Source organism: Felis catus, chromosome B4 (genome assembly GCF_018350175.1).
Source record: "Felis catus isolate Fca126 chromosome B4, F.catus_Fca126_mat1.0, whole genome shotgun sequence".
NCBI lineage: Eukaryota > Metazoa > Chordata > Mammalia > Carnivora > Felidae > Felis > Felis catus.
The window spans coordinates 59,687,723-59,702,905 of NC_058374.1; the positions used below are offsets into that span (position 1 = coordinate 59,687,723).

Consider the following 15,183-nt stretch of genomic DNA (forward strand, 5'->3'; position numbering starts at 1 on the left):
CAGAGTATTAAACAATTCATAATGCATTTGAAACACTTAGTACAATGATGCTGTAAATACTACTCATCATATTTTCCATATTAAAAATAATATATGTAATATTTTTATTATATTGGGTATGTAACAGAAAAGTATCTTCTCTGAAAATATCCAGGAAAGATCCATCCTTGATTTTTTTAGCCTAGACTTTCTCTACTGAATATTATTTTTAAAAAGCAAGCCATTAAAGGTGATTCTTGAATTTAATATAAATACATGAAAATATAAATATACTTATGCAGTTAGGTTAAAATAAATATAATTTATGCATATATTTTCTAAGCTCCATGTGAAGTAATTATTCATTAGATATTTTGGAGTGTTTATTATGCTTGGTGCTATGTATTTGTGTTTAAACTATTTAAAATTGTCTTTTGTGGTGTAACTTTGGAATATAGAAATTTACACTGAGATTCTTTGGCAATAACAGTGATCTGTGTGGTGACTTCCAAAGAACACAGTTATCGTAAACTTAGTGTCATATATTTGGTTCTGGAGTCACTGCTTTATTTATAAACTAAAGAGCCAATTCTGCCTCTTAGTCGTCATGGAAAGAATTATAGATTTCAAATTTCAGTTCTTCCAAATTGTTTCCTGAGTTCTTCAAGTTATCTGATGGCACCATATTTGTCTTTCTAGTCCAAACTTAAGTTAGGGAAAACACGTTGCTTTTTTGCAACATTGTTGACTTTAGCTATATTATATATTTAAAAAATTGCCTTATGGAATGATTTTAAATAACATAAGAAGCAGCATAACACTTTGAGGCAGAAGTGAAATTTAAGAGATGGGAAAAACCTTTTCCTTCAACTTTCTGAAGTCCAAATCAATACAGACAAAATGAGAAATGTGTTAACAGTCAAACTGAATCAATAGCATAGAAGTTCAACCTTCCCTAAAATTTCACCATGCTAATTAACTACCTTTTCAATAATCAGTATTATCAGTTCTTCCATCGTCTTTTTGAGAACTTGAATGTCAAGCAGAAAGTTGTACTTCATTATTTTAGTATTTCATCATCAGATCTTTATTATTAAGCATTGTTACAGTATAATGGATGTCTTTATGATTATTATCCAAGAGTAAGTTTAATATTATAAAAAGTCATCATTTAAAAAACTCAGGGAATATATACAAATATATACAGGAAATATATACAAGGTGTTCAGATAAGTGTGCTATTTGACAATAAACAACCATGAAGATGGTGAAATACAGAATGTCTAGGTGAAGTAATATTCAATGTTTTACTCTTTAAATTGTTTTGAATGGCTATTTAAGTTCAAATTATTTGCCTTGATTCACCCACTATAGTTTATCAATACAAAAAAGAAATAATAAGTTCTGTAAAAAATAAAGTTAAAACCTGGAATTATGACTTTTCAGAAGGGTGGATATGTTCAAGACAAATTGTCCATGCGTTGTTTCCTGATCTTTACTTCCCTAAACTGGATCATTAAAAAATGATGCAGGAAAACTATTTATAAATCTATACACTGAGGAAAAACAATACATTGAATTCAAGTTCTCAAAGCGATACACTTCAGTTCTCAAATAATGCAAAAGCCTTATTTCTGCCTAAAAAAGCCACTGCTACTTTTGCATGAAAAATAAAGGTTTGCCTTCTTTGTTTACAGGTTGATTTTTATTTTCCTTGAACTTTGATCTAGAGCTTGGTGTTGATGGATATGTCCCTGTTCTCTTGACTACGTCTCAAACTAGAGTGGAGTTGATATTGGCAGTGACATCCATCTATTTCTGTGGAGATCAGAAAAAGGAAATTGTCCTTTGTTCATACCAAGGAGAAATAAGTATGAGAATAAGTGATGTGGGTAGGAAAGAAGTTGAACTCTGTTTTTTCCTGCACCGTGACCCTGAAATGTATACATTGTTTTTATAGAGCATTTCCATGAAAGTTGGGAATATTTATAGTAATGAAGAAATTACAAAACTTATTCTCCCTTTTCATGCCATGACTCGCTTGATGTTGTCTAACTAGTCCTTCATTTGTCAATACCGTTACCTAGGCAATCTTCGTTTCTGAGGCAATGATAAAGAGAGGGAGTGGGAACTTGACAAGGTGGTTAAAAGACCAGCCCCTTCTGAATTGGTGCTGAGAAGACTCTTGAATCAGCATACTAATCTAAATGACCACAACCGTCCCACATATTTTTAACATTTTCCATCTATTCTTCAAAATTGCCTTTCACTGTACATTTTGTTGAGGATGAGGTGACTCGGGTGATGGTGGGGGAAAAGCAGGCAGTCGGGTAGGGAAACCGCATCAATGTAAGCTTTCTGTGTGGCCTTTCGAAAAATGATTTACCAATAGGTTTTCTAAAAGCAAAAACAAAATTAATGTCCATTTGTTAATTAATGTAGAGTGAATCAAGTTCATTAATTTTAATTGGGTAAATTAATTATATAGTACAGTACTGTTTTCATATATGCTTCATAATTCACTGATATGTCTTTGCAGGATTTTTAACAGTGCAGCAGAATAGAAAGACACTGGACTAGAAGTTGGACCATCTGGGCTCCATTCTTGGCTCTGCCACAGTTGCTTTAGTAAATCTTCCTGGTCTCTGTCGGATTCTGTATACTCATTTCTAAAATGAAATGCCTGGAAGTGAATAATCCTTAAGGTGCCTCAATGGTCTAGAATTCTATGGGATGTCCTTTAAATTTTAACGTTCTATGTGATTACAGAAATTTATAGCTGCCTTTATGTTATCCTTTTTGTCTTATTTGGTTCTATGTCCCTGATCAGGAATTCTATCCCCATCTTACGTTGTGCCTAGGGGAAAACAATAACCTATTTTCCAGGAATAAACTATAGCATCCCCCCACCCCCGCTGAAAAAGGCCAACTAGTATTTATTGAAAAGTAAAATTGAATTTATTGAACTACATATTAACTACATTACTATATTGTCATCAACCATCATCCTTACTAAAACTGATGCGATTTGATTCAAAACTCTCCATTTCAATGGTGTTACAAAAAATCTCCATTTCAGTAGCGTTACATCTTACACAGGATACGGTTGTATGGTCAAAGCATAGGAAAATTTTCAGGTAGTCAATATCACCCTGGAAATCTTTTAAATTGCTGACAAAACAGTATCATAAACAAGGGTGGTATAAACTATACTGTCTTTTAATAAATTCAACATATGCTAGTCCTTCCTCCAGCAACTGAAGCAGTTTTCTACTACTACAACTGAATATCAGAATTAGTTATGAGCATTTAGTGACCATATTATATGAAACACAGGCTGTGTGTGTGTGTGTGTGTGTGTGTGTGTGAGAGAGAGAGAGAGAGAGAGAGAGAGAGAGGATGCTTTGACTCAGAATATATAATTGAATTTGTATATGTTAAATGAACATATGGTGGGCTCAACATTATAGCAGTAACATGAGCCCTACCAGGAAACTATCTGCAGGTAAGCAACTAAGGGCATGACACTACTAAATTTGAACACTGTGGCTTATTGCTAATAGACAGCTATCTGCTAAACTCCACCTGTCTCTCCTGTCTGCAAAATGGCAAGACCAAGTTTCGGCAGAAGGAAACACTTTCACCTTACAAATAACTGTAGAAAGGCAAATAATTTACAAGCACCCTAAATAAATTACACATTTCCAGGCACTACTACAGAAGAAAATAACATTGTACATAAGAGTATTTAGAAGATATTAAAAGATCTTACACAGGTATTTACTGCATTATTAGAAAAAAATATCTAAAAATGTAAATAATAAAAATTAGTGGAACGGTTAAATACATTATATAGCATCCATATGACTGGGAATATTATCATTATTAGTGGTATAGAAATATTAGGTGATCCAAAATTTATAAAATGTGTGTTTATATTTACCAAAACAATATGTTAATTTCCATTACAAGGTAGACAATGAGAAGTAAACTGTACTGGGTTATAAGGTATGCGTTTTAAGAGAAAAACACCTGAATTTTTTGAAACATCTTAAACATTGAGAGAACCCTTGTGACAAGACAGAGAAATTAGTTGCAATCTAAACAAAACTTTGATTTTAGAAATGAGTGAAGATGATAAACATGGAGCATCATAAACAGAAACTGATAATATTAAATGCTCAGAACATACATTGAGGTTTTTCCTTCCACTTGTTTCCTGTTCCAGAAAAGTGACTGTCTACATTTGCTTAACATTATGAAAGACACTGAGTCAGAAACAGATAACTCTCTGTGAACCGAAACACAATTACTTTTATGATTATGGTACCAATGTTTTACAATTAAATAGCACTTCACATATTAGGAGCTTGATAAATGGTAGCCTTTTTGGGTATTATAGCATCACTGTTACTGCCCTGTTCTAAATCTTCACATTCATCCTTTCAACAAGTGGTGGGTGAAGACTAAGCTTTAATATCTTCATTTCACTGATGAGAAAAATTACACTCAGAGGCTTGATCTGCCTATCTCGAATTCTGATTCTCATTAAGGCATAACTGTCAGGTAGATATTTGCTTTTGTTTCTCCCTACTTCTGATACTTATAATTTTACCTTCTACCTTACACTTCTAGTTTTACCTGTTACACAATGCAAACTTTTAAGTACCAATTAAGTAAATAAATATATTAAATCCTAAGTTACAAAACAGGACTGATTAATGTTTGAATTGTTTTCCTGCCTCCTGGGAAATGGTAAAGCACAGTAAGAAGCTTGTTATGTTAAAAGTTAAGGTGAATGATTATTGGCTAAAACATTTTATTAATCTGTACAATATCAAAACTATAGATAAAACTTCTATCAATATTATCAAAATCACAGTTATTCTATCCAGTTTGTTTGTTTCAAATTAAAGTTGATTATTTTCTTTGTCAAAATACCCTGAACTACCAAATTATAATGTACCATTCAGGGGGTGTGCAAACGGATTTTTTATGCTGTGAGAAATAGAAGAGTACTCACAGATTCATACAGTTAATAAGAAAGATACATTTCCATGTATTTTCTCCCCATGAAGAAATTAAAGTACAATACTTGCCTCTTATATGAATTGTCATTTCCTGTAATGAAACTATTCTCACCAAACCTTAGGCAGAAATCATCTTTTTAACCTGTCCCCAATGGGGAAAGGAAAAATAATTCCAAATGTTTTTGGTTTCCACAATAGACATTAAAATGTTTTTCCTTATCTCTTTATATGTTCTTGAAGCTTCTGTATGGCAAGAACCACATTCTCCACTTCTTGGTGTTTTCAATGTCTATCAGATAACAGAGGCCCAATAAATGCTTGTTTTTTTCTGGCCCAACTCTAGCTAGCTATTATTTCAACTTATCAAACTTAGATTCTCTTTCTTGAATTAATGTCTTATTGAAGACCAGCTGCCATTTTATGAATATTATTTGCTTCTTCAAATAATCTGGCTCAAAATTGAATGTATTTTTTTTAAATAATAAGCCAGACTTCCTTAATTCAAGTTTTCTAATAGATTTAGAAATTTTATTTTTTTTTAATTTTTTTAATGTTTATTTATTTTTGAGAGAGAAAGACAGAGCATGAGTGGGGAAGGGGCAGAGAGAGAGAGAGGGAGACACAGAATCCAAAGCAGGCTCCAGGCTCTGAGCTGTCAGCAGAGAGCCCGATGTGGGGCTCGAACTCGGAAATGGCGAGATCATGACCTGAGCCAAAATCGGTCGCTCAATTGACTGAGCCACCCAAGCACCCCAATTTAGAAAATTTTAGATAAATCCATGAAGATTCTTCAATTAGCTTGGTTGGCAATATTGCAAAATTAGCTTATTTTCAAAACATTAAAAGTACAAGTTCAGTTCAAGTAAATAATTTTTTAATGTTTAAGTAGTAGGCATGAAGTGGGAGAAAAATGGAGTTGGGAATGAGGGAGTGAGGAGGGAAGGATTATACCGTGAACATGACAACCCTTGCCCTCAAAAAGCTTAGGAATCGTATATTTGGTACTTGACAGAATTCTTCACTGATAGATCTCTTTGCATGTACAGTAAACTTCCCTTTATTGACAGTGATTGAGGAATAACTGGTAATTTGGTTGCCTGAATGTTCTAACTGGGACCTGTCATATATACCATGTTGAACCTTCAAAGAAGTGTAATATGCTAATGGTCAGAAACACAGACTTGGTCATTCTATCTCAGCTTTATAATTCTCAAAAGTTTGGTTGACTATTTCATTTATTCATTCTCAGTAAATACTTGCCATGTATTTTATGTACAAGGCACGGTAAATGTAGAAGAATACAAAGATAATTTTTCACTCATTCATTCACTCACTCATTAGTTAATTAATTAAAGAAATATTTGTTAGTACCAATGACAATCCAAGACACTGAATGGTCAATCATTATCCATAAGAAATGTATAATGTAGTAGGGGAGATAAGTCATTTATGCAGATACCAGAATATAGGACATTATGTTAGAAACACAGTACAAGATATAGACAGTGCTTCAGGTATTCAGCAGACATATTAGCAATATACTAATTGAACATTTTTTCTTTCTTTTTTTTTATTTTTTATTTTAAAAAAATTTTTTTTAACATTTATTTATTTTTGAGACAGAGAGAGACAGAGCATGAACGGGGGAGGGTCAGAGAGAGGGAGACACAGAATCGGAAACAGGCTCCAGGCTCTGAGCGGTCAGCACAGAGTCCGACGTGGGGCTTGAACTCACGGACCGCAAGATCATGACCTGAGCCGAAGTCGGCCGCTTAACCGACTGAGCCACCCAGGCGCCCCGAACATTTTTTCTTTCATTAACCTGAGGATTTGCCCTTTTCTTAATATTCCTTTATGGATATACCATGTAGAAAGCTGTCTAATCCCTTTAAAATTTTATCTCTTGAGTACAATTATTGCTATTTGTATATGCTAATATATACATATATATACATATATAATATATATGCTAATGTATACAATAATATGCTAATAATTGTATACATTAATGCTATACATTATTGCTATACAATAATAATGCTACAATAATAATGTTATATTGCTATATAATAGTACTCTGGCTTACTTATTCTAAACCTACCTAACAGAGGTTTTGAAATGTGCTCCTTTGTTCTAATATTTTAAAATTTAGTGAAAAAAATATTAATTTCATCTGTCTTTCACAAGTTTATAGGTTTTGTTCACATAAAAAGAGACCAATTTCGTATTTTCTCATATAGCAATCCTTTTTTCTTTGATCATTTTATAAAAGGTACTTACTTCTAAAATTCTACTAAATATAATTTAATCTTTCTTGGGTGATTTAGAAGTCACTTTAGGATGTTAACAGTGGCTCAGAAGCATTTTTGTCAATAGCTTTGGGTATAGAAGGCATTAAAACTGGATTGGATTAAATTGATTGCAGAACTGGGTCACGCCTCAAATGCCACCTTCTTAAATATATCAAAATTTTACTTGGCATTTTTTTCTCCTCAAAATTAATGTACAAATTAAACTCTCATTAATTTGGATTCACAACACATAAGAATTTACTATGCATACATGAGTTAAAATATATAGTTACACTTTTATAGTTAGTACATTTTTAATTAATTTATAATAGGACAAAGCTAAGTAAAGTACTTACATTAGCTGCACCAAGAAGTATTAATGTAGGCCCAAGACCTATTGTATATATTGATCTGAGCATTACTGACACAAGAAATGGCCGAATACCCACAGGCTTGGAGAAGAAAAACAGCATCGATGTGCAGATTGCAACTGCTATCCAAAGTAGAACTGAGAACAACGGGGAAAGCGTACCTGTAAAATGTGGAAGAAGTTTATTTTTACTGAGGACAAAAGTAGAAAATGTAAAACTCTTTGCCACTCCACCTTATATAACAATAGCAAGTCAAGCCATAAGACGCTGAATTTCATAACAACCCACTCTACACACTATATATTTAGAGGCAATGTCTCTGAACACATCCCTCATTATTACATTTCCAGAAAGTTTGTGATTATTTTCAGGATGTTTAAATACTCCCTAGTTAATGTTCCTTCCATTAAGTCGGAGAATTGTTCATCTTTCTCTCCTATGAGAGTTATCGGTTAAATACTTCTTCTGCTAGATGTAGCTCACTTGGGAACCTTAATTCAAAATTTAGGATTAATGACTATTAAGTGTGCAGCTACATCATATGAAACCAAGTATTTTTTTCACTGAACTCATACCTTGCTTTCTTCTATTGTTATGAAGCTTCTATATTATAGATTCTTCTAAAGGATTCAGAATGTAAAATATCCAGTCTTTAGCGGCACCTGGGTGGCTGAGTCGGTTAAGCATCCAACTTCAGCTCAGATCATAATCTCATGGTTCGTGGGTTTGAGCCCCGTGTCGGGGTCTGTGCTGACAGCTCAGAGCCTGATGCCTGCTTCAGATTCTGTGTCTCCCTCTTTCTCTGCCCCTCCCCTGCTCACACTCTGTCTCTGTCTCTCTCTCAAAAAATAAATAAACATTAAAAAAATAATGTAAAATATCCAGTCTTTAATAAAATAGACATAAGCTTTAACTGTTAACACATACATGTGTATACATGTGTACAAATGTGTATATGTGTGTATGAATGTATGTTCTGAGACGCAGCTCAAGTTCTAAAAAGATGGTGAGCTATTTAAAGCCTCAGAAAACAAAAGTGGCCAAACACTTAAAAAAATGAACGCCATTACAAACAAAATTTCTTTAGAAATTACCCAAAACAAGTTTAAAAAATATATTTCCTTTTTAAAAAAGTATAATTCATTGATGTTTGTACTCACTATGTGGATTTGAGGAATCCCTGGGTGAAGGTTGGGGGTGCTGGATTTGCAGAAGTAAAGTAAGGGGCTACATTTTTGGGCTGATTAGATCAGCTGTAGGACCTCAAACACGGGTCTATTGGCTAATGAAGTCACAGGGGAAACAACAAAATGGAGATTTTCCACTAGTTATTTCTTTTGGCCAGTTTCATTATTTATAAAATTCACTTCTGCATGCAAAACACCACAAGTGCTTTGGTGTGTAGAGTTTCTGTATTATCACTGACACCCTGGGATTATTTGAATTCCTTCAATGAATTCTGTGTAAGCCTTTAGCTCGTAGTGAGTGTTAATAGATCAAAAATAGGTAGGAAGAGTCTGTTAGACATTAAAAAACAAAACAAGTCAGGAAGTAAACAGCATTAGCTGTTTTTTTTTTTCAGTGTTTATTATATATCATGTTGCCTCAAACAAACAGTGATGAAAGAAATTTGGGAAGAGAGAGCTGATCTAAGCTCCTCACCATATTTATGATCTGATTACATGACTTTGAAGATGGGGAAAGAAGAGGGGATACAATTCTCTGGAAATTAACCTAATTCCCATCTTCTGGCAATGCTAACAAAATGGGTACCCAATTCATGTTTATTACTATGTTGGCTGATTCACACTTTATGTCTACCAAAACATAGCCTGACCACCAACAACCCTAGCTTCACAGATCTCAAAGATCCATGGAGACCATAGCGCCTTCAACTTTCTCTCATTCTTATTTGGACTCTGTCAGAATGTTAGCTTTGTAAGAGTGATCTCTGGGCCTATCACAAATGTGGCATGCAGCAATGAGTAAATATTCATTGATTAAATGAATAAACAAAAACATAATCTGTGAGCTCATTTTGAGTCCATAACTAAGTCTCTGGTTAAAAATTTGCTAGTTGTGGAGCTTCACTCTTAAGTTTACTAAAACTGCCAATATCTATGTTCATTTAACAACTTTCAGCCAGTCACTGGACTCTTCAGTATAATTCACAAGCAGTGGCTTGGTGCAACATTCTTATTTTATTATTTTTAAATGTTTATTTATTTTTGAGAGAGAGAGAGAGAGAGAGAGAGAGAGAGAGAGAGAGGCAGAGAGAGGGAGACAGACAATCCCAAGCAGGCTCCACATTGTTAGTGCAGAGCCCAAACCAGGGCTTAAACTCATGAACCATGACATCATGACCTGAGCAGAAATCAATAGTTGGACGCTTAACTGAGCCACGCAGGCACCCCATGACATTCTTATTTTAAAAATCCTAGTGTTGACACTAATAGTTACACTGCTCATTGTTATTAATGCCTGATAGGCTAAACACATCTTGACTATTCTTTCCTAGACAGTATCTGGCCTGCCAAGATTTCCCCTAGACTAAATAAGAAATTATTGTATGTTTTTTTAAGTTTGTTTGTTTGTTTGTTTGTTTGTTTTGAGAGAGAGACAGCGAGAGCAAGAAGCACATGCCCATGAGTGGGAGAGGGGAAGAGACAGAAGAAGAGAGAGAATCCCAAGTAGGCTCCACGCTGTCAGCATGAACCCAATGCAGGGCCTCGATCCCACAAACCAAACTGTGAGATCATGACCTAAGCCCAAATCAAGAGTCAACATTTAATTGCCTGAGCCACCCAGGAGACCTGATTAAACAAGAAATTGTAACCATGCACTTAAAACTGGACATTTGACCACCAAAAGACTGCTAGAACTGATACATGAATTCCGCAAAGTTGCAGGGTGCAAAATCAACAAACAGATATGAATTGCATTTTTATATACCAATAATGAAGCAACAGAATGAGAAAGAAACTGGTCCCATTCACAACGGCACCAAGAGCTATAAAATACCTAGGAATAAACCTAACCAAAGATGCAAAAGATCTGTATGTTGAAAACTATAGCAAGTTTGTGAAGGAAATTGAAGAAGATACAAAGAAATGGAAAAACATTCCATGCTCATGGATTGGAAGAATAAATATTGTTAAAATGTCAATACTACCCAAAGCAATCTACACACTCAATGCAATCCCAATCAAAATTGCACCAGCATTCTTCTCGAAGCTAGAACAAGCAATCCTAAAATTTGTATGGAACCACAAAAGACACCGAATAGCCAAAGTAATACTGAAGAAAACCGAAGTGGGGGCATCACAATCCCAGACTTTGGCCTCTACTACAAAGCTGTAATCATCAAGACAGTATGGTATTGGCACAAAAACAGACACATTGACCAATGGAATAGAATAGAAAACCTGGAATTGGATCCCCAAATGTATGGCCAACTAATCTTTGACAAAGCAGGAAAGAGTATCCAATGGAAAAAAGACAGTCTCTTTAGCAAATGATGCTGGGAGAACTGGACAGCAACATGTAGAAGAATGAAACTAGGGGCGCCTGGGTGGCTCAGTCGGTTAAGTGTCCAACTTCGGCTCAGGTCATGATCTCACAGTTCATGAGTTCAAGCCCCGCGTCGGGCTCTTATAGCAGCACTTTCAACAACAGCCAAATTATGGAAAGAGCCTAAATGTCCATCAACTGATGAATGGATAAAGAAGATGTGATTTATGTATACAATGGAATACTACTTGGCAATGAGAAAGAATGAAATCATGCCATTTGCAGCAACATGGATGGAACTGGACGGTATTATGCTGAGTGAAGTAAGTCAGTCAGAGAAAGACAGATATATGTTTTCACTCCTATATGGATCTTGAGAAACTTAACAGAAGGCCATGGGGCAAGGGAAGGGGAAAAAATAGTTACAAACAGAGAAGGAGGGAGGCAAACCATGAGACTCTTAAATACAGAGAACAAACCAAGGGTTATGGGGGGTGGGGGAGAGGGGAAAGTGGATGATGGGCATTGAGGAGGTCACTTGTTGGGATGAGCACTGGGTGTCGTATGTAAGCCAATTTGACAATAAATTATATTTAAAAAAACTGGGCATTTGATCCCTTTGTAGAAAGAACTCAAAGAGCATCTAATGTAGTACCTTGCACATAGTTTAATGCTAGATACATATTTGTGAAGTTAATAAACTTAAAAGTTACTTAAAATGGCAGTATCGCCAATTGTCAATAGGTGCAATCATATTCGGTAAGAATGGTCACATTGGCCTCAGGCTGAAGATTTAATGCAAAAATAGTAATAAATTTAAACTCTGACAACAGTACAGTACAAATTGTCAAAGACAGTTTTTATCCACTAAACGTGGGAGGGGTGACTCTTCTTAATATTTTATGTTTGTATACATTTTCTATTATAAGCATTGTTACTTTAATAATGGAATTTTTTTAAAAATTCACTCTACATATTTTTAAGTCTTAAAAAGTACGAAGTTTGTCCTTTATGGGAGAAAATTCAAACAGCAAACTTGGCGACCTCAATTCAATTCACATAATGGGAGTATCTTATCCACTTCATAGTAACTCGTTTATAGCTTACTGTACAGAACATGCTGCTTCTTACCTCAAGTCTCTCTCCATTTCTCTGCCTTCCATGTAACCTCCTAAGACTTTCCTGTTTCTCCCACCTCATTCCAGCTAAAGTAGACATCCAGCCATAAATCCATGGGTGGTCTTCACTATTGTGCCTTACTCATTTCTTCGTCCCTTAATTAGACCATAAGCTCCTTGAGGGCAAGGACAGCTTTACCAACCTCCGTGTCTTTAGGGCCTAGTACAGTGCCTGGCATATAGACACACTTCATCAATGGTTGTTATTAAATTGAATGAATTAAAATCACCTTGAAGAACTTAACTTTCTTTAACACAAAGCACTGGAGGGAAAAACAAATTGCACTCTAAATTTGAAACTGATTTAGGAAAAAAAAACATGTTCTCTGGATATAAGAAATTCCCATAGCAGCAATTTTCTCCACTAATTAGTCTGCCTTTTCCAAACTGGGCAGGGGCAGTTGGCATGGCAAATGTTCAGCTTCTGGATGGACATCTAGGATATTCTCTAGCACCAACAGCTGCAGCCATAAACTCATTACTCAACTCTGGGCACAAGTTTCCTTTTTAGAGAGGCATATGTTAAATAAATAAACCAATCAACCAAACAAAGAAGCCAAAACCAAAACCAATAGCCATACAAATAAACCTTGCATTCCTGAATAAATGTAAACTGAGCTCACCCTTCCTAAACCTGGCATCAGTCATCTATGATTCCTGGTGGAAATGACCAATCAAAATCAATCCATACCATTGGGAAAGGTCAAGGGGAAAAAAGGGCTTCCTCTCCAAAAATGATAAAGAGGAAATGAGAGAAAAAACCCAAAATATTTAGAATGGCATAAAAAGCGACCTGTGTTAACTTCTTTTTGTTTTTACATCTAACAAAGTTTCCTACAGCCCAGTTACCAAGTTGAATCGTGTGGGACAGAGGAGAGCGGTCAAGTGGAGCTGCCTTCAAGAGCTCACAGCTTCACGCTGAGAGGTCCTCCATCTCCCAAGGGTAAGAAATGTTTATCCCAAGACACAGGACCTTTCAGTTGCCCAAAGAGGCCTTCCTCAGCAACTCCTCACTGTTCGGGAGGAGGAGATAGATCAAAGCTAGTCCATTGTCTCTCCAGTCAGAAGCCACACATTCCTGTCAGGTTCCCTCCACATAACCAGGAAAGGTAGTGACAGGATTGTTACTGCACTGAATTAGCCAGAGAAGGGAAAATATCATTGGTTCAGAGGAAAGAACACTAGGCAACATTTGAGAATCTGCCTCTGTTCTCAGAACATGCCTAAGATTAACACTCAGATCAGGGTTTCAGTCTCCTGCTTGGCACCATAGCTTAACCTGCAGTCTCTTGAGAATGCTCAAAGCCTTGTTTCCTATCACCTTAGACTGCAAACCAGTCTAGGGAAGCCTATGGGAAAGTAGCATTTAATTAAAGGGGAGACAAAAAGTATTTCTTTGTTTCAATGTTTGAAGATTTTTGTTATTGTTTTCACTTGTTCCTGAACCAAACCAATCTGATCCTCAACCAAATGTATAGCAATATAGTGTTACTCTAAAGTGTTAACCATCAAAAAAATTGCCATAGTTTTTATAGTTGAATAAATAAAAACTACTGCATAATGTTCCCCAAACAAACAAACAAAAAAAAATTCAAACTGAGCTCTTCAAAGCCTGGCAACGAAAGGCAATGATCTACAGCAGGATTTGGGGAGAGAGTGCACTAAGCTGATCCCCTGAGAATCACCTTCCCCTTAAGTACCTCCCTTTAATTACTTCTTTTATATTTATTCTATTTATTTTATTCTCAAAAACTTTTTCGAGAAAGAAAGTACACATGCACATGGGGAAGGGGCAGCAGGCAAGGGGGGAGAGAGAGAATCTTAAGAAGTAGGGCTCTATCTCAGGAACCATGAGATCATGACCAGAGCTGAAATCAAGAGTTGGCTGCTTAACTCACTGGGCCACCCAGGTGACCCTTCTGTTAATTATTATACACCACTACTATGGTTGAAGGGAGACAATGCACTCTCAGTTAATATTACAATCCAACAGTACACTAGATATATAAACACCAGTAATTCCCAGTTCATGTGTGATCAGGCTGGAAAACATGGTTGGAGAAAGCTTACACAGCCCATTGCCTCTGTCAGCATCCCTGTCCTCACTGCCACAGTGGCCACAATGACTCTGGAACAGCCTGTAGTAGGGTGTGGGGTTGGGAAAAGTGGCTCATTATGACCAAAGCCTTTTTTTTTTTTTGGCCCAGGATTTCCCAGGTGATTTCACGATCAATGTCTATACCCAGAATCCAGGGACTTTAGAGTTGGACAGAATCCTCATATTTATTTTTTCTTTTTTTTACTTTTCATTCCAAAACACTTTCAGATTTATATAACAGCTGCAAATATAATGCAAAATTACTATATCCCCCTCACGTGGATTCCATCTTACATAACCATATTACAGTCATGAATATCAAGAAATTAATGCAATACACCATTTTTTATTTTTATTTATCTTTTCTTTTTTAAATTGAAGTATAATTAACATGCAGTGTTATATTAGTTCCAGGTGAACAATGAAATGATTTAACAATTCTATACATTTTTCAGTGCTTATCAAGATAAATGTCCTCTTAATTCTTTTTCTCTATTTCACTCATTCCCCACCCACCTCCTCTCTGGAAGCCACCAGTTTATTCTCAGTATTTAAGAGTCTTTTTGTCTGTTTTTTTCTTTGTTTGTTCACTTATTTTGTTTCTCAAATTCCACAGATGAGTGAAATTATACTGTATTTGTCTTTTTCTGACTGACTTATTTCACTTAACCATTCATTTTTGCATAAACATGGGTTCACTTCCATATCTTGGCTATTGTAAATAAT

General features: G+C 35.4%; 1 protein-coding gene across 7 annotated transcripts in view; it reads right to left on the reverse strand.

Annotated features, from left to right (window-relative positions):
* Window positions 1-15,183, reverse strand: part of ITPR2 (inositol 1,4,5-trisphosphate receptor type 2) — a 489,277-nt gene that overhangs the window by 84,160 nt on the left and 389,934 nt on the right. For all 7 annotated transcript variants that reach the window (XM_045061584.1, XM_019834732.3, XM_019834731.3 and 4 more), the window contains one exon: window positions 7,657-7,832. In XM_045061584.1, the coding sequence (XP_044917519.1) occupies window positions 7,657-7,832 (176 nt within the window). The remainder of the gene's footprint in view (window positions 1-7,656; window positions 7,833-15,183) is intronic.